This window comes from Patiria miniata, unplaced genomic scaffold (assembly GCF_015706575.1).
Source record: "Patiria miniata isolate m_02_andy unplaced genomic scaffold, ASM1570657v1 HiC_scaffold_2, whole genome shotgun sequence".
NCBI classification, from domain to species: Eukaryota; Metazoa; Echinodermata; class Asteroidea; order Valvatida; family Asterinidae; genus Patiria; species Patiria miniata.
The window spans coordinates 18,011,784-18,036,508 of NW_024037058.1; the positions used below are offsets into that span (position 1 = coordinate 18,011,784).

General features: G+C 43.9%; 1 protein-coding gene and 1 long non-coding RNA gene across 2 annotated transcripts; one reads left to right on the forward strand and one right to left on the reverse strand.

Moving 5' to 3' along the window:
• Nucleotides 1-1,285: 1,285 nt before the first annotated feature.
• LOC119726742 lies at nt 1,286-3,150 on the forward strand. Its single transcript, XR_005270855.1, has 2 exons — nt 1,286-2,468; nt 2,577-3,150. It is a non-coding gene; the product is annotated as an uncharacterized LOC119726742 (long non-coding RNA).
• A 131-nt stretch (nt 3,151-3,281) lies between these two features.
• On the reverse strand, nt 3,282-12,587 carry LOC119726741 (ADP-ribosylation factor 4-like). The gene is made up of 6 exons (XM_038198574.1): nt 12,307-12,587; nt 9,675-9,755; nt 7,809-7,918; nt 6,459-6,530; nt 5,318-5,443; nt 3,282-4,256 (listed from the first exon to the last, which is right to left on the reverse strand). Exons 1-6 carry the CDS (start codon nt 12,371-12,373, stop codon nt 4,164-4,166), a joined length of 549 nt encoding a protein of 182 aa, XP_038054502.1. The 5' UTR covers nt 12,374-12,587; the 3' UTR covers nt 3,282-4,163.
• Nucleotides 12,588-24,725: the final 12,138 nt, after the last annotated feature.

Consider the following 24,725-nt stretch of genomic DNA (forward strand, 5'->3'; position numbering starts at 1 on the left):
GCCGGTTTTAAACATTTATAAGTGTTTCAAACTGGCCAAGCACACATTTAGTCCCTTTATCAGAACATCTGCATCTTTCTAAAATAATTCACATATTAGAAATAATTCACAAATTTGAAACAATTGATACAGAATTAAAATAAAGATGGTAATTTATTGAGAACCATGTCATCAAAATGGGATCCTTTTTCTGTCATAAGACAAGTACCATTTTACACATGTAAGTTTGCAAAAAAAATGTCAGTTCAGTATGCATGTATCAAGTTACCCGACTAAATACATTAACTGGACAGGACAGGCTTTATCTAAAATGGGTACTTAATGGCTGTGGCTACAGGTTTTACCACAGATTAGGTACATGAAATAGCTGCAGCCACTGACATAAATGCTCTTTCCTGACATGGCTACTATCTGTAAAAACTCGAACTTTATGACGTGAAGTATTTTTGGTGCAACATACTTAAATGAGCACACTTTTATTTTTTACCAGTTTTAGCTTATATCTACAGCTTTTACCGTGTGTTTTTTTTACATAAACAAAGGGAAGGGCACATTGGCGTGAAATATTTTCAAGAAAGAATTTGGAGATTGTGGAATAACTGCAGACAATATTTTGAAGGGGGAATATAATGGAAAATGCACCACTGCCGTTTCGTGTTTACGGTTGTCTGGTTTTCCCAAAATGGAATGTACAACATGACAAAGATGGGATGGGTAAAATTTGTTGTCCAAAATACAAACCATATCGAAAAGTTTTACACAACCGCCGCCTCTTAAAATACTGAAGTCCTTCCATGAACGCCAGTAAAATTGACTAAGTTTTCATGCATACTGTACACAGTGACAACTACATTTACTACAAATTTTCCAAAAAAAAACAACCAATAAAGCTTTTATTTATACATTTCATAAAGACGTGCACTGAGTAAAGTACAAGAATTACTATTCCCTTGAACAAGACAAGAAAAAAGGGAGCTACAAACATATTTAAAAAAAAAAAAATCGGACACCACATTTCAATTTTTTTGAAATGTAGATTAATTTGACCGTGTCGACTACCTTGGAAATTGTACTGGTCCTAGGGGCCATATTTCTGTACTCATTTCACTGACTGACTGACTAAACTCACTGTCACTTGTGTGAATCGGGCAGTGCTATTGTATAGGATTACCCCATCATGCCACTGAATTAGCTAACGCCAGTCAACTGTGTAGACCAGAGGAAATGAAAAGACTTCCAGTAAATAACCATTCTGAATCAATTGCAAATGAAAAAAAAATTGTGTGCTCTGTGAACAACCTTTTTTTCAGCCTTGCCTACTCTTTTTTTCTTTTTTAACCAAAACAAACGATACGTTGTTACAACCTAGTGTTCGTACATACACCATACAATATATAGATCTTTTTTGAAAGATAAGAATGCTGCAAAATTCAATGTACATGACCACTTTTGTACAGCCTCAGAATTGGTACCCCAATAATTGCAACAGTGGGTAATTTAAATGTTTATGGAAATTTTCAATAAAAAATTGTCGATCTTCCAAGAGGTTTTGGGCCTTTTACAACAACACTGGAATTCCGTTGCGCATCATCTTCAATTCTTCATGGTATTCTTCACAACCCAAATGGAGGGGGGGGGGGTGCATATATAGGAGTGGGAGAGACTGAAATGAAGTTGTTTTGGTGCCAAGGAATTTGATGCGGGAAAGACTGAACATGACGTTAAAAACACTTGGGATTAAGCACTTAAACGACAAAAGCGCAACGACAAACCAACTTATTTTGTGATGGATTGGGAGCTAGCAATCATAAAGAAATACATTTGTACACGAGAACAAAACAATATCCCCCCCCCCCAAAAAAAAATAAACAGAAATCTTGTAAGCAAATGATTCCTTTAGTATACAATAAATACAAGTAACTTCAAAAACCGCCCCTGTGGCATGATACACATGAAAAGTTTCCAACATCTAGATATTAAAATAAACAAGACGACCAAAAAATAAAAAATAAACCATGCTTTACTACACTACTGAACAGTAAGCCAACATGAATAGCTAGAGTAATCAGGCATGCAACTTTTCCTCGGATCAGCTGATTTCCTCTTTTTTTTTTATTCTCATTTCTACCATTCAAAATTGAAAATCACTGTACAAAGTCTTCTGAATTTAGGAATTTCCTCTTTTTTGGTGAATTTACAGTTGCATGCCTGAGTAATATATCTTACAGTTTCGGGGCGTGTAACGCCCCCTATATAATTTGATCGCGCCATTAAACATTCACCGCTCCTAAAGCTGAGACCCTCACAAATCGACAAAATCCTCTGGAACATCCTGTAGGATTTTGTAGGATTGAGGAAGGTGGATCCCAGCTACTATTACTTTACATGGGGCTTGATGCCCCTTGAAACTTGGTAGGTACAAAGAGGTGCCACTGGGTTCCTGCACAGAGGATTTTGGATTGAGGAAGGTAGAGCCCAGCCACTATTACTTTACATGGGGTTTGATGCCCCTTGAAACTTGGTATTAGAGTGTGCCACTGGGTTCCTGCACAGAGGATTATGTAGGATTGAGGAAGGTAGAGCCCAGCGACTATTACTTTACATGGGGCTTGATGCCCCTTGAAACTTGGTAGGTACAAAGAGGTGCCACTGGGTTCCTGCACAGAGGATTTTGGATTGAGGAAGGTAGAGCCCAGCAACTATTACTTTACATGGGGCTTGATGCCCCTTGAAACTTGGTATGAGAGTGTGCCACTGGGTTCCTGCACAGAGGATTATGTAGGATTGAGGAAGGTGGAGACCAGTGACTTTGCCTTTGAAACTTAGTAGGTACAAAGAGTGTGCCACTGGGTTCCTGCACAGTGGAGAATTGTGTAGGATTGGGGAAGGCAGAGCCAAGCTACTACATGTATTACTTTACATGGGGCTTGATGCCCCTTGAAACTTGGTAGGTACAAAGAGTGTGCCATTGGATTCCTACACAGTGGTGGATTTTGGAGGGTTCAGGATACTTCTTGGTTCAAATTCTGAGAAACTGAGAATTTACAAGACTTCAGGAGGTGGTTCTCAACCTAAGATTGACACCAATAAGAAAGAGTAAAGCTTTGCTGTTTTGAAAGGCGTTACCATTGACAATTGGGTGTCTGTTTTGGGGATTAGAGGCACAAATCTACAGTTTAAGCCAAATCAAAATATCAACCCATACATATGGTCATTTTAAATCTGATATTACAATTGTGACCGACTCCCACTAAACAAAAAATCAAGAAAGAAAGAAAATTAACAATTTTCCTTGCTTTGTTTTGAGTATCTGTACGCAATTAAAAAAATATTGACTTTGTTACCCTTTCAGATTTTCGCGTCTGGATGAGGTCATGCAGTAACAAGGGTAGCAAAACTTTCAGACAGCAACAATTGTATCTGATGATTACTATTGATGATAACCGTTGCCTTCTGTGATGCAAATTACATTGCGGCTGTTTACTGCAAATTAATGCTTTTTGGACACGTTACTCAACTCATACTCTCCAGGCAGCATCTGTAGAGGGCGGTATGTGGCCTGTGAGAGACAAGCGAGGGAGCTTGTCATGGCACAGGTAGCACGTGAAGCGCAAACCAGTGTTTGCGCGACTCAAAACCAAGAAAACTGCACGGAAATGGTGAGCAGATTGAGTATGCGGATGACTGTTGTGCACAGCAATAAATTCCCCCTTACTCAAGCACCCTTGCTAAAGAGTGATTTTGATGCATTAACCTCACGATCTTGGAGTCGTGCACGGAGCCTGCCCGTTAACCCTAACAGAACTCAACCCATCAAAACCCAACGGCATGTTTTGTTGGAATCTGTCGGGATGGGTGCAGTACCCCTAAACTGACAGTCTTTTACATTGGGTTGGCACACCTCAAGAATCAAAGTCAAAAATATGTGTGCAGTTTCCCATATGGTGTTGGAATTTGCCAGGATGGGTATGGTTCCTAGTAAATCACGCTAGGGAGTTAGGGTTAATGATAACAAAATCAACATTAGCACTGACGCACACACTCAAACAAACAAAACATTTGAAGGCCCCAAAGAATGAAAACATTTTGTACATAGGTGAGCTCTACACAGATAAGTCACACTCGAGGACAGGACACGTGAGACATAAAGCAGAGACAAGAGTTTAAGTGAACGCCTTAGCCAGCTCTTCCGATAACCAGTCTAGACCCTCGTAGAGTCCGGTGCCTTGCGTCGCGCATGCTGCTTGGACGTACCACTGTTGTCATGATAAGAGAAAAACAAAAACGAAAGTATGGATGAAAATTTAAGATAACAATGTTGTTCTTATGAATAGATTATAGCGGTACCCACTGCTACATGTACATTAGATTCAAACCAGCCAACCGATCCCGCAAGCTCGGTAGTCGAGTGGTAAGACGTCTGCACTAGAAAGCAGGAGGTCATGGGTTCGAGTCCCAACTTTCACCCAGGAGGTAACACACTGAGTACACAGTGTTTATACATCGGTGAAGGACAAAACCTAAGATTTAAGAATGTTGTTGCAGACAAAGTAAAATCCTTGAAATGAATTAGTGTTTCCACAGTACTGTAAATATCTGACTATATATATATACAAATATTTTAACACAAGAACATATTTGATCAGAAAGTTAACAGAATTGTTTAACCGTAACCCTGCCAAACGCAACACAGTGCATCAGGTCTAAACTTCTGTGGGACCTTGCTGTACTGAGCCTTCAACCTTGGTGCATAAACTGCAATTCTGAAGCAATGAGAGCTAGCTAGTCCCATCAAACAATGTTGCTGTTGTATCCTGCTGCAGTTGGTGACCACAGACTCTGAGGCATTTTCCAGCCATGAGACTTTTGACCTGATGGATCTCACTTCACTGGGCAGGCTTGTCATTCTGACAACTACTGCATGTTGTTGCATTCAGCAGGTTTTCAAACTAAAATACTGTTAACCAGTTCGCGCTGGAGGCCGTGTATACATGCAGAAGTTTTGCGGTATTCAGAACGGAAGACAGACAAACAAGCAGGGAGCGAGGCCGGAAACATCCGTCAGCGACCCGCTCGCAGCAAGCGAGGCCGGAAATATGAGTGTGCTGCCCAAGGGTGATGGCTTCAACCTGCCTGGCTTGAGGTTGAGTGAAAATAAATCCCGCGCCTTGTTCCTTTCTTGTCAAAAATAATTCCGGCGTGAACTGGTTAATCTGGGCACTGTCCCAGACCAACTGGCCTATTTCTACATATTCAACCCTTGTCCTGTTTCTGTACGCAGAGATATACCTAATAATAAAGGAACCAAAGCACCGACCTTTTTGTTCCTCAGGTTGTTCAATCCTAGCTTGTCTGTCACCTCGCTGACGGAAATTGCGCTTGGCAAGTCCTGTTTGTTGGCAAACACAAGCAAGATGGCGTCCTTGAGCTCATCCTCATCCAACTGCACGAATAAACACACACAAAATTTACTCTTCAAAACTTCAAGTTTGGTTTTTGCTCTCCGCCAACACACTCGTGTTTGTTTTACATACGCTATGTGGACATTCCTTTGTTTTCGTGTAGTTAACAAAACTCGGTACAAAAAAAATTTGCTTAAACTGTTAAAAATCCATCAACACTGTATACTCGGTGTTGACCGCGGGTTTGCAAGACAAAATTCAGAAGCTTATTCAAAGAGGGAATGGAAACCACGCCCTCCTGTCTACTGGTGCAGACATTGCCACTCTTTCAGTGGGCTTGCCGGGTGGATCGGCTCATTAACTGAGGCTAGCTCAGTGGTCGAGTTGGTGAATTTTTGTTCTTGCAAACCCTCGGCAAACACCGAGTATACAATGTTCCTGAATTTAGGTCAGTGAAGGGCAAAATCCATATTGAATTTACGTTTTCCCTGCGCAAAATGCCATCGCATGAATTGTGGCCCTTTAAGGTTTTGCCTCCACACGTCTGCCAATGGAGTTTGTGCACACACAAACTGCAGAATCCTTCACAGTAACCCTCTGTTTCAGTACTACTGTGTCCTTCATAATCCTTCAGAGGCTTTCGTGTGGGTAAGCAGTTGGGCCGTCTGCCACGCACTACTGCAGGTTACTTGTGCAAATTTAATCTCTTGTATGGGAAACCTTTCACACAGCATATCAAATAACACTCCCCAACCCTTCACCTGAGAAAGTCTTCAGCAGTTGGGCTGTCTGCTTTTGGAGGTTCTCGCATAACACATAGGCCAAAAGGATAAAAAATACTGAGTGACACTGAACACTTTGCCACTGAGTACATTGCTCCAAATACAAAGAAAGTGTGCTCAAATATTGTACTGAAGTACTTTCTAATTTAATGTACGGATTTGACATGCGACTCCCAAAAATTGGTTTTATTGACTGTTTCTTGCACCAGCTACAAAAATGAGAGACAACATTTTAGTAAAGGGATGGGAGTAATAGTGGAAAGACGTCCCTCACCATTTTGCTAAGTTCTGCTTTTGCCTCTTCGATCCTTTCCTTGTCGTTGCTGTCAACTACAAAGATTAATCCCTGGGAGAATTTAAAAGAAAATTAATGCATTACTTCATGGTATTACAAATTTACCAAACTTAAATCACCATTATTCATGCCTAAATTTTCTAATAGATTCAGAACTGCAGTGGTTCTTCCACCCACTATTTTACTTTCTTCCCCCAGATTTTACTTTCTTGCAAGCTCTTGCAGCATTTGAGAATTTAGTACTTAATATCAAAACACAGTCAGAAAGAGACATAACTCAACAGCAAGATTGTTTGATTTTAATCATTTAATTGAAATCATTGATTAAAATCATGATTTCAAAAAAAATACTCAATTTTTTTTTTAAATCATTCAAAAAATATGCTCAATATCTCCCCAAAATTACCACTTCTCATTACTAAATTCTAAAAGTAGTCGGCCTATGAAAGACAAAGAAATACACATCTATAGAAGTTTTTGAAATCCCGGCTTTTATCTCCAGCTTTGGCTCCAGGATCCAGCTTTAGCTCAAAGGACCTCTCATTACTAAATGTTTAAAGTAGTTGGTCTATGAAAGACAAAGAAATACACATCTAAAGGCCTTTCTGACAAAAGAAGGGGGCTTTTATCTCCAGCTTTGGCTAAAGGCTCAGTTAGAAGCCTTCAATGTCATAACCAAAGGAAATACACTTAATTTTGACTTCATATTTTAATAAGGACTTGGTTATATGGGAATATGGGCTCCGTGCACAAGTACCCCCTCAACGGTCACAAAGGGAGAGTTGTACAGACCACTGGGAGGGACATTCGAACGCACTGCTGACGACACCTTGCGCTCACGATGGACTGACGCACATTCAGAGAGTACATTAGTCTCGCACACTTCGCGCATCACGCACATGATCCAGTGCTTGCTGTGTGTCCCGTCCCCTGGGCTCTGGAACGTGATTGAAAAGCGCCCTCTACTGTTGGTGCACAGAGTCCATACTGAACCATGGTTTCCCCAAGTGACATGCCTAGAATCTCCCAAAGCCAAAAAACACACAGAGATGCCAAGGCCTTGCAAAAACCTACACACGCTGTCATTGGCTGTGAATGGACCGCTCTCGTGCATACGTAACGATGTACTTGTTCTTCACAACCCTCGAGGACAGACACACAGAGGGAGAACACAGATCCTTTCAGTCCTCGGGAGTTGGGTCTTTTGTTCAAAACGGTCCTCTGTAGTCGGTGTGTGTGCTTAGTCTAAGGGAGATTGTTATATTACAGGGGCAAAGGAAAACACAAAGCATTGTCCTCAGGAGGATAGTAAAACAAGAGTGGGTGTACCTGCGTGTTTGTGAAGTAGTGTCTCCAGAGTGGTCGGATTTTGTCTTGGCCGCCAACGTCCCAGACAGTGAAATTGATGTTCTTGTATTCCACTGATTCAACATTAAAACCTGCGCAGAGGGATGGCCAAAAAGTTTAATCAATCAATTAGCACCACCTATACCATAATTAATTACATTGTATTTACATGGGGAGTCAGGTTGGCATTGCGGTACTTTCCTCGCCTTCCAGCGCTGTGACCCGGGTTCGAATCCGGCCTGGGCCAATTTCCTCCCACCTCTAAAACTGTAATTTCTTCTCATTGTCATCTCTCTACAGGTTTCTTCAGGCTTGCAAGCTACAGTGCTGGCAATCGTTGGTTTCAGACCAGAAATTAATAATAATAATAATAATGATAATAAAAATAATACTAAAGTCATTGGTCGGTTTGATTTATCGAAATATTCGATCAATTCTATTTGTAAGGGGAATCAACTCTAATTTAATTCAAAGTGCTTTTTGCACATTCTTGGTAGGACTGTCCATTTTCAAATTGAAATTTTAGTATTCGATAATTCAAACTTGCCAATCAAGTTTTCACATGCCAGCTGCAACTAAGTTGGGCGCAAATCGCGTCGGATAAAATTTTTGTGCAGCGAGCCATGTTACAGGCATGCAACTTAGAAGTAACCAAAAAAAAGGAGGAAACTCCAATGTTTACAAGACTTTGTAAAGTGTTTTTCAATTTTAATGGCGTAAGTGTGAAGTGACAAACGAGGAAATCAGCTGATCCGAGGACAAGTTGCATGCCTGGTGCTATGGGCCACTGGAGTGTTTTGCACCAAGTATTGGAAAGATTTCCATATACGAAGTTCACTCAACACCCTGTGTACAAACCCTATGAGATTGGACTGAAAAATTCTAAGTGTTTTCTAAGAAAATGCTTGTATTTTCTCACTGCTCAAATTGACTTTGATGACATGAAATTGCTATCTGAGGGCTTGTTAGGGGCCGTTCACAATTATCAACATTTTCACGAGCGTACAAACCGTACGCTGGGGGGGGGGGTTCATGGCCGCCGTACACTTTTTTTTTTTTTTAAATGTCGATATGTTTTCTCGCCCGTCGCCACAGCCGTCAGCCACAACCGATGCCGATCGAGCACTTGCCGAGCCAGTCGCGCCCCGCGCCAGGCCCCGCATTGCATCCCATGAACGTTTTGTGTACAGCATGCGCGGCATTGTCCTACACACATACATGAAAATGTACTGTATGTACATGTACAGTCCGTATCCACTGCATGTTTTTAACTACAGCGGAATGCAGACCGTGAAAAGCTGTTCGACGAAGTCACATGCAAGTGTCTACATGTATATAGACTTGTGTGAAAAAAATCAAAATTTTTTTCGTACACTTTTAGGGGGGAGGGGGGGGGTCTTGAAAAAGTGTACGCTTTGTACACTTGTGAAAATGTTGATAATTGTGAACGGCCCCTTAGTCAATACAGAGGAAAATTAGTGAACTTCGTATATGGAAATCTTTCCCAAGTATTTTATTACTGTCAAGGGCTTCAAACTGCCAAAAGGATGAACCGCCATCGACAAACAAGTTATTTCTGACAATAAAGTGCCGAACTTTACGATTAAAATAACATCACAGATCTTGTGTTGTTGTTTTTTTTTTGGGGGGGGGGGTCTTTCTAATATTCAAATTGGTAAAAAGCTATTCGAATATTCCATTGCTGATCAAATATTCTGGGTTTTTTGGGGACAGCCCTAATACCTGGAGACATTTTGTTGTTGTTTTTCAGGCCTAACTTCACATCTTACAAACTACTTGTTGGAAATGGAAATTAAAAAAGCAACCTGTATGTGTTGCTATACTCACCAATGGTGGGTATCGTTGTGACTATTTCTCCGAGTTTGAGTTTGTAAAGAATTGTGGTCTTCCCTGCAGCATCAAGTCCAACTGGAATAGAAATACACAATAAATAATTACTAGAATCAATTAGATAAATTTGTTAAAAAGAAAAAAAACACCATAAATATTTGGGGATAAAATGACAATGATAATGACAGTCCAACTGGAATAGAAATACACAATAAATAATTACTAGAATCAATTGGATAAATTTGTTAAAAAGAAAAAAAACACCATAAATATTTGGGGATAAAATGACGATGATAATCACAAAACGAAACACGAAAATATAGATGGCAATCACCACGATGTACTATGAATGCGCAATATCGCGCTGAATCGCACAGCGCCAACGGCCAACAGTAAACCGCGTACGAAAACTGTTATAAGTTCGGCGATTGTGTAGTGTAGGGCCCGGTTACTATAAGGGAACAAAATCCACTTTAAAATTATTGGACCTACCAAACTAGTTGGCGACATTCTCAATAAACAGGTAGGATGTCATAGATAGAGGGCAGGGTTTTGATTTTTTTAGGGAAATTTGGGGGTAAAATGACGATGACAGCGCGGCGACAACACGCAACCCGAAAATAAAGATGGCGTTTACCGCGGGATGTACTGTGAGCATGCACGGCGCGCTGAATCACAAGGCACAAACCGCGCAGGAAAATCGTGAATTCTACCCCAAGAATCTGTTCAAAATTGCAAAACGGGTGTCATTAGAATTGAGAAAAGTCTGTTTTTGATTGTAAAGGTGATTTTTGAGCAACAAAAAACATTTTTGACTCTAATTTGATCAAAACAAAACAGGGGCCCTACACTTCACGATCGCCATAAGTTCTATCCCAAGAAACTGTTCAAAATTACAAAAAAAAGGAGTCTTTACTGAGCGAAATCCGCTTTAGGTTGAAAGTTGTTGGAAATGATAAAACCATCCTTAACTTAAGTAGGCCAAACTCTAATTTGATCGAAACTAAACAGGGGCCCTACACTAGTACACGATCGCCCATTTCACGAAATGTTGACTTGTTTGACATTCACAATGTTTGACAAGTTTGATTGCACTTTTTATGTTCACACCTTTACCTTTTAAATCAAGGCAGCCGGATATGCACTCCATGCTCCATGCCAATATTATCGTTGTATTTCTGTATGTAGGATGGAACGCTGTATTATCGCGGTACTTGTCACATTTCTCATTCGGAATAGAGATTGCCCACTAACCTTCCAGAATTGTCCTGTCTTATGTGTAGTATAACTCCTCCTTTTTAAATTAATATAAACAAATCTGACGGGTGGCCTTTTTATTCCGTGTACGATGCCTGTGAAAATAGACATGCGCGGCGTGTGCAAACGGAGGTGGACTCCCTATTATCGCGGTATGCGGGAAGTGGTTTTTATAATGATCCGAACTTTTTTGTTCATAGTTTATGTTTGACCAAAACACCCCCTGAATAAAGTCTGATATTTTCCCTGTAACGTTTAAGTTGATTAAAGACAAAATGTCTGCAGGATGATTTCTTAAGACCCTGCCCTTCCCCCGAAAGGAGAACACAAATCCCTGAGGCAAGTCTACTGATCGGCGATTGAGGGCGCCATTCACTTTACACGGTGTGCCGTTTTATTTTCGCATACGCGCGGTGCTTATTTTGATCCCATAAAAGTTGTTACGATTTCGCGCTGCAAATATCGTCGTTCGACTTCATTTTACATTTGCAGCTGAAGAATGGGAACCAGACAATGGAACTTTCATGGACAGAGCGCAATTAAAGATTTATGTTAAAATATAAACGGTACCTTTTAGCAGACACGGTGAGGGAAAATTTTGCAAGTTTTGGAAAACGTTAATATTTATTAAAATCGTTAAAAGTCCCGAAAGACACAACATTTTTTAATCGTCCTTTTTATACAACTCGGTAGAAAATCCTTGATGACTGGTGAACTGGATAAAAATCGCCACTTGAAGGAGTTTTGACACTGTAAAAAGAGAAATTTCCCATGCTGCGATAATAGGGATGCCGCGATAATAGGGAGTCCGACTATACAAGATGGGAATCAGACCATTTTTTAATTTCGGACTTTATTTCCCTTTAAAAAAAAATCCTCCAGAGCCACAAATCTGAAAAAGAAAAAGTAATACTCTGCAATATAATGTTTGAGACATATTAAAATAATAAAAGAAGAATATTCTTATTTATTTGGGGATGGGAAAAAAACCCTTCAAATTGTGGCGGGGATCGGGATTCGAACTCGGGACATCCCACTCACCAGAGTTACTGCTTAACCACTGCACCGATTGTGCTACACAACTTTGATGGGAATTTAATACATGATATAATTCAGCCCTATCTTAAAGAGTACAGCGCCCTCTGTTGATATGGATTGCCGCCGGCAAACCCTTAGTAAACGTTAGTTTGCCGTCATTACCTCCGGCAAAATATCCACTATCTTAAATCAAAGCTAAGCCTTCATCTTTAAAACATAGTAATAATGGCGAAGTTGGAAATTAATTAACTTCTTGAACATGTTGAAACACTGTGATTTTCAAGGGTTTCTAATCAGGTAGGCCTCAGTACCCGGCCTTAGGCTTTATGCTTACCCATTAATATCCGCATATTTTTCTTGCCGAAAAATCTATTGAAGAGATTTGATATCGAAAGTCCCATTTTGTAGTGCTTTCTTTCCGCTTTTTCGAGTGAGACTTCAGACGTTGTAGGGACAAAAATCAGGACACTTCAAATAGGTTCCTCTGTACTCGTTCGTAAAGCCAGAATTTAGGGTAAAAATCGGCAATTTACACACGATTTCCAACACAGCAAGTCCGCTGCCACGTAATCTTAGCTCACGTTGGCCCATAGATGACGTCACATTCACAGTGAGAGTGTGAACCAAAGGAGGGCGCTATTTTGGTCGACCGTTAAACTTGTAAACTTGGGGTGAGCGGCCGTGGAGATCGTGGTCGGATCGGGAGCTGAGCAGTCGAGTCGAGGGTCGAGGCCTGCGGGGTCTGAACCTGCAACCTCCGGATTATCGTTCCGGTGCTCTACCAACTGAGCTATGCAGTCCTATGTTGGCGGTTCCCCAATTTGTCAATAACCTTGTTAAATAGTCAAGTAGCTTAGATCCAAATTTGGACACGATAGTCAGCGACTGGTCCAAAGGCAGGACCAAACTTGGCAGATAGATTCTTATAGCCCTACAGAAGATATTTAGAAAGGGTGACACCTGAAATTATTTCAGGGAGGGTGCCTGATTTGCATAAATGTAAATAATTGCCGTGTAATATAGTTATTCCTTTTCGTTGAATATTGTTAATTTTTTTCATTTTTTGAAAAGTAAATTTTGGGAATTCTACTAACTTAATACATACCCTTTAAAGAACATTTTCTGAAGCATTATGACTGGATTATTATGAGGACATATGAAAGATCCTAAAAGTAAAGTTCCGCGCATTTACTGATTCCCCAGAAAGCATCAAGTATAGTCTTGCCAAACCATAACCCATCTGACTAAAACTGGGGCGTCGGACGGTTTTCCATTTTCTTGCCAAATACTGCATAACAATGCGCTCAAAATGTTAGAGAATCCGTTCTTTAGCAGCCAGAGGAATAATAAGTACACGTACCACTATTATCATCCACGCGTGATCTGACACGAAAACACACGGCCGGATGTGAGTTTAAATGTCAGAAATATCAATTCAAACAAATTGAGTTTTCCCGGCCAATTTCCTAAAGTGTTCACTTCTGAAAATCGGTCATTCATTTTCGCCTGGATTTGAGTATCGCTCCGAACACGCGTTTCGTTTCCAAACGTTCGATTCCATTTCAGTTCAATCAATAAAATCAACTGATTGAGCAGCGCCTTTCGTTTGTGTCCATTCGTATTCGTTTACAAAACTTCTATTTCGCCTTTAGCGGGCGATTTCAAACATTCACCATTCTAGTTCACTTTTAGCTTAATGCAATCGGTACCTGAATCAATTAGGGATTTCTTTTTCATTAAAGGGAATATACATCATTTGCTTTTGCTGTAATTTTCAGAAATGGATGGAATTGGGGGGTTGGAAATATATAGCAAATATAGTTACACTGACTTTTTTGAGGTTTTGGGTTCGAAAATGCTATAAAAACCAAGAAAAACGATCATTTTCCTGTAGTCTGGTTCCCTGACTCCATATAAGAAGAAACAGAGCAGTTTACATACATACATTGGGGAATTGTAAGGTCAGGGAACCAGTCTAGCTGGCTCGTACCCGTTCATAGGTTTGTAATCGATTGCAAACAAGTGCGATGGTCAATTGGGGCCAGTATTTGAAAAAAAAGCCAGTTGTTTCCAACGCTGATCGGCCGATCAGCGTTGGAAATTGATACAAAAATACCACTTTTCTTGAAAATGACAGTATACCAGGTGCCATGATTTTACAGGATGCTTTACACTGTCATTCACTAACAGTCCAGCAAGGTATTTCCAAATGATTTGGTAGTTTTATTTTTTGATATTTGCAAATGTTGTATTTTCCCTTTAACCATCCATCAAATTAGCTGTACCTGAAATCAAGGGGGGGGGGGGTCAGACAAGTCGACCGTTGAGACAACTCGACTCGGGACAAGTCGACCGTTGAGACAACTCGACCGCTGAGACAACTCGACCGTATGTGCGATAAATGGAAAGACAAGTCGACCGTTGAGACAAGTCGCCTCGCATGTTTTTGGGCCTAGTTTTGGGGATAGTACCGGGGATTTTTGACGGCGGCTGAGGTTTTTTTGTTGCATATAACAGAGCCGATATAGCGCAGCGTGATTGTTTTTGCCGGGCCTGTGCGCCCACTTGCCGCGCCGGTTGAATGCCCGCGTGCCGGGCCGGGCCCGATCCTCGCGGGCAGGGCGCGCCGGCCCAACGCGACGGCCACCGGATCGGATCGCCCTCTGTGCATCGAGTATGCCCGCGCCGCGCTCGGGACCGGTCCTGCCACAGATTTTTGCAACTTTTTCCGCTCCACGTGTATACATTTCCATGAAGTCGAGCTGTCTCAAAGGTCGAGTTGTCCCGAGTCGAGTTGTCTCAACGGTCGACTTGTCTCAACGGTCGAGTTGTCTCAACGGTCGACTTGTCCCGAGTCGAGTTGTCTCAACGGTCGACTTGTCGCGTAAATGAATGCACAGGCAACGTATAATTGGCCGTCTGTTTCTCAAAATCAAACGCATCGGCATGGAGAATGAAAACGATTGAACTTTCGTTGAATTGAAATGCCGGATAAAAGACGTGCATTCAAATTCAGACGAAAAAGGAACGACAAATTTTCAGAAGTGAATAAACATTTTAGGAAATTGGCCGGGAAAAACCTATAATATCAGACACAACAATTTACAGTTGAAACAAAATTTAAAAAGAAAATGAGATGAAAAACTATTTCATTCGTGACGTCTTTAAAGCTGACCGCAAGCAGGCCATACGATGCAGTATTATTGGCACCGGACAGTATTTTTTGGCATGACATCCGGGCCTACCGGCCTAGTCTGAAAAGTTATGGATTCGGGCACAAAATTATTTAAAACAGGCCTCAGCCAGGTCTCAGAGACAGAGTTGTGACGAGATCATCAATCTTGGGGTTGGAGGTTCGAGCCCCAGGTTGTCACCAACGACTCTTTTTTTTTGTCAGAGCGGGGATGGGGGGGGGGGGGGGGTGCGAACGACACGTTACTTTTGACGCCACCTTCCTTTGCAACCGGAGGTGTATATAATATAAATTTCCGGCTTGGTATGTGCTAGACGGTATCCCAGTTTGTAGAGTACCGTTATCAGATCATCAATCTTCGGGTTGGAGGTTCGAGTGCCAGGTTTTCACCAAAATCATTTTATTCCCTCATAAAGGGGGGAAGGGGGAGGGGGAGGGGTGAAGACTACACGTTACTTTCGACGTCAGCACCCTTTGCAACTGGCTTTTTAAAAATTTATTATACATTCCCTGTTTGGTATGTGCGAGCCGTTAGCCCAGTCGGTAGAGTGCCGCTCTCAAATCATCAATCTTGGGGTTGGTGGTTCGAGGCCCATGTTGTCACCATCGACAATATTTTTTTGGTCAATGAGGGTGAAGGGGACTGAAAACTCCACGTGACTTTTGACGTCACCACCCTTTGCAAGCAGGGGTTTATATCTATACTACAATTCAAGGAATCTCTGTCTGTCTGTCCGTCTGTCTGTCTGTCTGTCTGTCCGCCGATTATCTCCAGAACCGTGCACCGTATGGAGTTGAAAATCGGCGGGTGTATTGCTCGGGACAGCAGAATGTGCAGTGCCAAGTTTGAAGTGGTTTGGACCAGCGGTTGTCGAAAAAGCTGTAAAAAAGCAGTATTTTCTGAGGCAAACGCGCCAGAATATAGCCTAGAACTCCGCGCACTGATGTTCTTTTAAATTGTTTACGTCATGTTAAAGCAAGAGCGTGCGTGCTCAATATGACGCAAACAATGCAAAAAGGACGGGCACGCGCACGTGCATTGTAGGGCGATACCATTGTCCAGTATGGGTGAATAGCACTGCGTACCATATGTTTCCGTACGTGATGACTGCACGGGCACGTGCATTTGCAGTCGATTGAACCACTATTGTAGGCGGTGGATTGAGCAACCTTACTCACGTAGGTGAGTAGCTGCACGGGCGTATTGGTGAATATCAGTGCCGGGGATGGCCTGGCGACAAGTATAAAGTGCGTTCAACCTATGAGTGTGAGTTTAACCTGTGAAAACAACACAATTCAATCGTGTGCGTTGTTTGCATGATATGAGCATTTTGAAATTGCCCCTAACGAACAGGTGCATTTTTTTGACGGGTTCTGCAAAAATGACGGGCACATTGTAGGGCGATAAGCACTGCATACCATGTCTTCGTACGTACATATACGTGAGTGGCATGCACGGGCACATGCATTTTGTAGTCAACTGAACAACCATCACTGCACTGTATGTAGGCGGTCGACTGAGCAATTCTAATACAAAATTGTATCGCCCTACAACTACGCCCTACAGTTGTCGGGCGATACCATACTGTCCAGTAGGGGTACATATCAGTGCCAGGGGGGGTGACGACATTTTGTTAGTTTAACTTGCGAGTGTGCGTTCACACCATTGAATAATGTGCGTTATTTGTACGAGCTGCAGTTCTCAACTGCCCCTTCCGAACACGCACGTTTTCGACTGGCCCTGCACTAGTTTATTATAAATTTCCTGATTGGTATGTGCGATACGGTAGCCCAGTCGGTAGAGCGCAGTTCTCAAATCATCAATCTTGGGGTTGGAGGTTCGAGCCCCAGGTTGTCACCATCCACACTTTGTTTTTCGTCAGAGCAGAGGGTGTGTGGGCGACTGACGACGACACGTGACTTTTGACGTCACCACATTTTACAACCGACGGTTTATACAGTATGTATTATAAATTCCCTGCTTTGTACGTGCGAAACGGTAGCCCAGTCCATCGAGTGCTGTTATCAGATCATCAATCTTGGGGTTGGAGGTTCGAGCCCCAGGTTGTCAACACTGACATTTATATATATTTTTTCCTCACAGAGGGGGAGGGGAGGGGTTGAAGTGAAGCCTACAAACAAGTAACTTTTGATGTTGGTAAGCTTTGCAACAGTAGGTTAATATATATGTCACCAACATTTTTTTTGTCGGAGGGGTTGGGGAGGAGCGACTGACGACGACACGTGACTTTTGAAGTCACCACCCTTTGCAACCGAAGGTTTATATATATTATAAATTCCTGGTTTGATAAGTGCGAGACGGTAGCCCAGTCGGTAGAGTTGCGCTCTCTGAAAATCAATCTCGTGGTTGGGGGTTCGAGCCCCCGGTTGTCCCCAACAACATTTATATTTTTTTCTTCAGATTGGGGAGGGGCAACTGACAACGACACTTGACTTTTGACGTCATTACCCTTTGCAACCGAGGTTTATATATATTTTAAATTCCCGGTATGATAAGTGAGAGCCGGTAACCCAGTCGGTAGAGTGGCGCTGTCTGATCATCAGGTTGGGGGTTCGAGCCCCACGTTGTCACCAACACCATTTATTTTTTCCGTCAGAGCAGGGGGTGGGGAGGGGCGACTGACGACGACACGTGACTTTTAAAGTCACCACCCTTTGCAACCGGAGGTTTATATATATTTTAAATTCCCGGTTTGATAAGTGAGAGCCGGTAGCCCAGTCGTTACAGTGGCGCTGTCTAATCATAAATTTTGGAGTTGGGGGTTCGAGCCCCAGGTTGTCACCAACGACCATTATTTTTTTCGTCAGAGCAGGGGTTGGGGAGGATCGGCTGACGACGCCACGTGACTTTTGACGTCACCACCTTTTGCAACCGGAGGTTTAAATATATTATAAATTACCGGCTTGATAAGTGCGAGTTGGTAGCCCAGTCGTGAGAGTGGCGCTCTCTGACCATCGATTTCGGGGTTGGGGGTTCGAGCCCCAGGTTGTCACCAACGACATTTTTTTTTTTTTTTTGCCATAGCAGGGGTTGGGGAGGAGCGACTGTCGACGACACGTGACTTTTGACGTCACCACCCTTTGCAACCAAAGGTTTTATATATTATGAAATCCCGGCTTGATAAGTAGCCAGTAGCCCAGTCGTGAGAGTGGCGCTCTCTGAACATCGATTTCGGGGTTGGGGGTTCGAGCCCCAGGTTGTCACTAACGACAATTATTTTTTTTCGTTGGGGAGGATCGACTGACGACACCACGTGACTTTTGACGTCACCACCCTTTGCAACCAAAGGTTTATATATATTATGAAATCCTGGCTTGATAAGGGCGAGCCAGTAGCCCAGTCGTGAGAGTGGCGCTCTCTGATCATCGATTTCGGGGTTGAGGGTTCGAGCCCCAGGTTGTCACCAACGAGAATTATTTTTTTTAGTCAGGGTTGGGGAGGATCGACTGACGACGCCTCGTGACTTTTGACGTCACCACCTTTTCCAACCGGGGGTTTATATATATTATAAATTCCCGACTTGATAAGTGCGAGTTGGTAGCCCAGTCGTGAGAGTGGCGCTCTCTGATCATCGATTTCGGGGTTGGGGGTTCGAGCTTCAGGTTGTCACCAACGACAATTATTTTTTTTTCGTCAGAGCAGGGGTTCGGGAGGATCGACTTACGACGCCTCGTGACTTTTGACGTCACCACCCTTTGCAACCAAAGGTTTATATATATTATGAAATCCCTGCTTGATAAGTGCGAGCCAGTAGCCAAGTCGTGAGAGTGGGGCTCTCTGATCATCGATTTCGGGGTTGGGGGTTCGAGCCCCAGGTTGTCACCAACGACAATTATTTTTTTAGTCAGGCTTGGGGAGGATCGACTGACGACGCCTTGTGACTTTTGACGTCACCACCTTTTCCAACAGGATGTTTATATATATTATAAATTCCCGACTTGATAAGTGCGAGCCGGTAGCCCAGTCGCGAGAGTGGCGCTCTCTGATCATCGATTTCGGGGTTGGGGGTTCGAGCCCCAGGTTGTCACTAACGAGAATTATTTTTTTCGTAGGAGCAGGGGTTGGGGAGGATCGACGGACGACACCACGTGACTTTTGACGTCACCACCCTTTGCAACCAAAGGTTTATATATATTATGAAATCCTGGCTTGATAAGTGCGAGCCAGTAGCCCAGTCGTGAGAGTGGCGCTCTCTGATCATCGATTTCGGGGTTGGGGGTTCGAGCCCCAGGTTGTCACTAACGAGAATTATTTTTTTCGTAGGAGCAGGGGTTGGGGAGGATCGACGGACGACACCACGTGACTTTTGACGTCACCACCCTTTGCAACCAAAGGTTTATATATATTATGAAATCCTGGCTTGATAAGTGCGAGCCAGTAGCCCAGTCGTGAGAGTGGCGCTCTTTGATCATCGATTTCGGGGTTGAGGGTTCGAGCCCCAGGTTGTCACCAACGAGAATTATTTTTTTTAGTCAGGGTTGGGGAGGATTGACTGACGACGCCTCGTGACTTTTGACGTCACCACCTTTTCCAACCGGAGGTTTATATATATTATGAATTCCCGACTTGATAAGTGCGAGTTGGTAGCCCAGTCGTGAGAGTGGCGCTCTCTGATCATCGATTTCGGGGTTGGGGGTTCGAGCCCCAGGTTGTCACCAACGACAATTATTTTTTTTCGTCAGAGCAGGGGTTGGGGAGCATCGACTGACGACGCCACGTGACTTTTGACGTTACCACCCTTTGCAACCAAAGGTTTATTTATATTTTGAAATCCCTGCTTGATAAGTGCGAGCCAGTAGCCCAGTCGTGAGAGTGGCGCTCTCAGATCATCGATTTCGGGGTTGGGGGTTCGAGCCCCAGGTTGTCAACAACGACATTTTTTTGTTTTTTTTGCCAAAGCAGGGGTTGGGGAGGATCGACTGACGACACCACGTGACTTTTGACGTCACCACCCTTTGCAACCAAAGGTTTATATATATTATGAAATCCTGGCTTGATAAGTGCGAGCCAGTAGCCCAGTCGTGAGAGTGGCGCTCTTTGATCATCGATTTCGGGGTTGAGGGTTCGAGCCCCAGGTTGTCACCAACGAGAATTATTTTTTTTTAGTCAGGGTTGGGGAGGATCGACTGACGACGCCACGTGACTTTTGACGTCACCACCTTTTCCAACCGGAGGTTTATATATATTATAAATTCCCGACTTGATAAGTGCGAGTTGGTAGCCCAGTCGTGAGAGTGGCGCTCTCTGATCATCGATTTCGGGGTTGAGGGTTCGAGCCCCAGGTTGTCACCAACGAGAATTATTTTTTTTTAGTCAGGGTTGGGGAGGATCGACTGACGACGCCACGTGACTTTTGACGTCACCACCTTTTCCAACCGGAGGTTTATATATATTATAAATTCCCGACTTGATAAGTGCGAGTTGGTAGCCCAGTCGTGAGAGTGGCGCTCTCTGATCATCGATTTCGGGGTTGGGGGTTCGAGCCCCAGGTTGTCACCAACGAATTTTTTTTGTTTTTTTTTGCCATAGCAGGGTTAGGGAGAAGCGACTGTCGACGACACGTTACTTTTGACGTCACCACCCTTTGCAACCAAAGGTTTATATATATTATGAAATCCCGGCTTGATAAGTGCGAGCCAGTAGCCCAGTCGGTAGAGTGGCGCTCTCAGATCATCGATTTCGGGGTTGGCGGTTCGAGCTTCAGGTTGTCACCAACGACAATTATTTTTTTCGACAGAGCAGGGGTTGGGGAGGATCGACTGATGACACCACGTGACTTTTGACGTCACCACCCTTTGCAACCAAAGGTTTATATATATTATGAAATCCTGGCTTGATAAGTGCGAGCCAGTAGCCCAGTCGTGAGAGTGGCGCTCTCTGATCATCGATTTCGGGGTTGAGGGTTCGAGCCCCAGGTTGTCACCAACGACAATAATTTTTTTAGTCAGAGCAGTGTTGGGGAGGACCGACTGACGACGCCACGTGACTTTTGACGTCACCACCCTTTGCAACCGGAGGTTCATTTATATTATAAATTCCCGACTTGATCAGTGCGCGCTTGTAGCCCAGTCGTGAGAGTGGCGCTCTCTGAACATCGATTTCGGGGCTGGGGGTTCGGGATTCAGGTTGTGACCAACGACAATTATTTTTTTTCGTCAGAGCAGGGGTTGGGGAGGATCGACTGACGACACCACGTGACTTTTGACGTCACCACCCTTTGCAACCAAAGGTTTATATATATTATGAAATCCTGGCTGATAAGTGCGAGCCAGTAGCCCAGTCGTGAGAGTGGCGCTCTCTGATCATCGATTTCGGGGTTGGGGGTTCGAGCTTCAGGTTGTCACCAACGACAATTATTTTTTTCGTCAGAGCAGGGGTTCGGGAGGATCGACGTTACGACGCCACGTGACTTTTGACGTCACCACCCTTTGCAACCAAAGGTTTATATATATTATAAATTCCCGACTTGATCAGTGCGCGCTTGTAGCCCAGTCGTGAGAGTGGCGCTCTCTGAACATCGATTTCGGGGTTGGGGGTTCGAGCCCCAGGTTGTCACCAACGACAATTATTTTTTTTTCGTCAGAGCAGGGGTTGGGGAGCATCGACTTACGACGCCACGTGACTTTTGACGTACCAGCCTTTGCAACCAAAGGTTTATATATATTTTGAAATCCCTGCTTGATAAGGGCGAGCCAGTAGCCCAGTCGTGAGAGTGGCGCTCTCTGATCATCGATTTCGGGGTTGAGGGTTCGAGCCCCAGGTTGTCACCAACGACAATTATTTTTTTTAGTCAGGGTTGGGGAGGATCGACTGACGACGCCTCGTGACCTTTGACGTCACCACCTTTTCCAACCGGAGGTTTATATATATTATAAATTACCGACTTGATAAGTGCGAGTTGGTAGCCCAGTCGTGAGAGTGGCGCTCTCTGATCATCGATTTCGGGGTTGGGGGTTCGAGCTTCAGGTTGTCACCAACGACAATTATTTTTTTTTCGTCAGAGCAGGGGTTCGGGAGGATCGACTACGACGCCAATGACTTTTGACGTCACCACCCTTTGCAACCAAAGGTTTATATATATTATGAAATCCCTGCTTGATAAGTGCGAGCCAGTAGCCCAGTCGTGAGAGTGGGGCTCTCTGATCATCGATTTCGGGTTGGGGGTTCGAGCCCCAGGTTGTCACCAACGACAATTATTTTTTAGTCAGGCTTGGGGAGGATCGACTGACGACGCCTTGTGACTTTTGACGTCACCACCTTTGCAACAGGATGTTATATATATTATAAATTCCCGACTTGATAAGTGCGAGCCGTAGCCCAGTCGCGAGAGTGGCGCTCTCTGATCATCGATTTCGGGGTTGGGGGTTCGAGCCCCAGGTTGTCACTAACGAGAATTATTTTTTTCGTCGGAGCAGGGGTTGGGGAGGATCGACGGACGACACCACGTGACTTTTGACGTCACCACCCTTTGCAACCAAAGGTTTATATATATTATGAAATCCCTGCTTGATAAGTGCAGGGTTGGGGAGGATCGACTGACGACGCCTCGTGACCTTTGACGTCACCACCTTTCCAACCGGAGGTTTATATATATTATAAATTCCCGACTTGATAAGTGCGAGTTGGTAGCCCAGTCGTGAGAGTGGCGCTCTCTGATCATCGATTTCGGGGTTGGGGGTTCGAGCTTCAGGTTGTCACCAACGACAATTATTTTTTTTCGTCAGAGCAGGGGTTCGGGAGGATCGACTTACGACGCCTCGTGACTTTTGACGTCACCACCCTTTGCAACCAAAGGTTTATATATATTATGAAATCCCTGCTTGATAAGTGCGAGCCAGTAGCCAAGTCGTGAGAGTGGGGCTCTCTGATCATCGATTTCGGGGTTGGGGTTCGAGCCCCAGGTTGTCACCAACGACAATTATTTTTTTAGTCAGGTTGGGGAGGATCGACTGACGACGCCTTGTGACTTTTGACGTCACCACCTTTTGCAACAGGATGTTTATATATATATAAATTCCCGACTTGATAAGTGCGAGCCGGTAGCCCAGTCGCGAGAGTGGCGCTCTCTGATCATCGATTTCGGGGTTGGGGGTTCGAGCCCCAGGTTGTCACTAACGAGAATTATTTTTTTCGCAGGGGTTGGGGAGGATCGACGGACGACACCACGTGACTTTTGACGTCACCACCCTTTGCAACCAAAGGTTTATATATATTATGAAATCCTGCTGATAAGTGCGAGCCAGTAGCCCAGTCGTGAGAGTGGCGCTCTCTGATCATCGATTTCGGGGTTGAGGGTTCGAGCCCCAGGTTGTCACAACGACGAGAATTATTTTTTTTAGTCAGGGTTGGGGAGGATTGACTGACGACGCCTCGTGACTTTTGACGTCACCACCTTTTCCAACCGGAGGTTATATATATTATGAATTCCCGACTTGATAAGTGCGAGTTGGTAGCCCAGTCGTGAGAGTGGCGCTCTCTGATCATCGATTTCGGGGTTGGGGTTCGAGCCCCAGGTTGTCACCAACGACAATTATTTTTTTTCGTCAGAGCAGGGGTTGGGGAGCATCGACTGACGACGCCACGTGACTTTTGACGTTACCACCCTTTGCAACAAAGGTTTATATATATTTGAAATCCCTGCTTGATAAGTGCGAGCCAGTAGCCCAGTCGTGAGAGTGGCGCTCTCAGATCATCGATTTCGGGGTTGGGGGTTCGAGCCCCAGGTTGTCACCAACGACAATTATTGTTTTAGTCAGAGCAGGGTTGAGGAGGACCGACTGACGACGCCACGTGACTTTTGACGTCACCACCCTTTGCAACCGGAGGTTCATTTATATTATAAATTCCCGACTTGATCAGTGCGCGCTTGTAGCCCAGTCGTGAGAGTGGCGCTCTCTGATCATCGATTTCGAGGTTGGGGGTTCGAGCCCCAGGTTGTCACCAACGACAATTATTTTTTTAAGTCAGGGGTTGGGGAGGATCGACTGACGACGCCACGTGACTTTTGACGTCACCACCCTTTGCAACCGGAGGTTCATTTATATTATAAAATTCCCGACTTGATCATTGCGCGCTTGTAACCCAGTCGTGAGAGTGGCGCTCTCTGATCATCGATTTGGAGGTTGGGGGTTCGAGCCCCATGTTGTCACCAAGGACAATTATTTTTTTTCGTCAGGGTTTGGGGAGGATCGACTGACGACGCCACGTGACTTTTGACGTCACCACCTTTTGCAACAAGATGTTTATATATATTATAAATTCCCGACTTGATAAGTGCGAGCCGGTAGCCCAGTCGTGAGAGTGGCGCTCTCTGATCAATGATTTCGGGGTTGGGGGTTCGAGCCCCAGGTTGTCACCAACGACATTTTTTTGGTTTTTTTTTTTTGCCATAGCAGGGGTTGGGGAGGAGCGACTGTCGACCACACGTGACTTTTGACGTCACCACCCTTTGCAATTAAAGGTTTATATATATTATGAAATCCCGGCTTTATAAGTGCGAGCCAGTAGCCCAGTCGGTAGAGTGGCGCTCTCTGATCAT

Excerpts from the sequence above, each read along its gene's own strand:
- LOC119726741 (XM_038198574.1), bottom strand. The coding sequence starts at position 12,373 with ATGGGACTTTCGATATCAAATCTCTTCAATAGATTTTTCGGCAAGAAA. Across the intron at positions 9,756-12,306 it reads AAATATGCGGATATTAATGG|TTGGACTTGATGCTGCAGGG; the intron begins GTAAGCATAAAG and ends TTTCTATTCCAG. Across the intron at positions 6,531-7,808 it reads ACTACTTCACAAACACGCAG|GGATTAATCTTTGTAGTTGA; the intron begins GTACACCCACTC and ends AAATTCTCCCAG.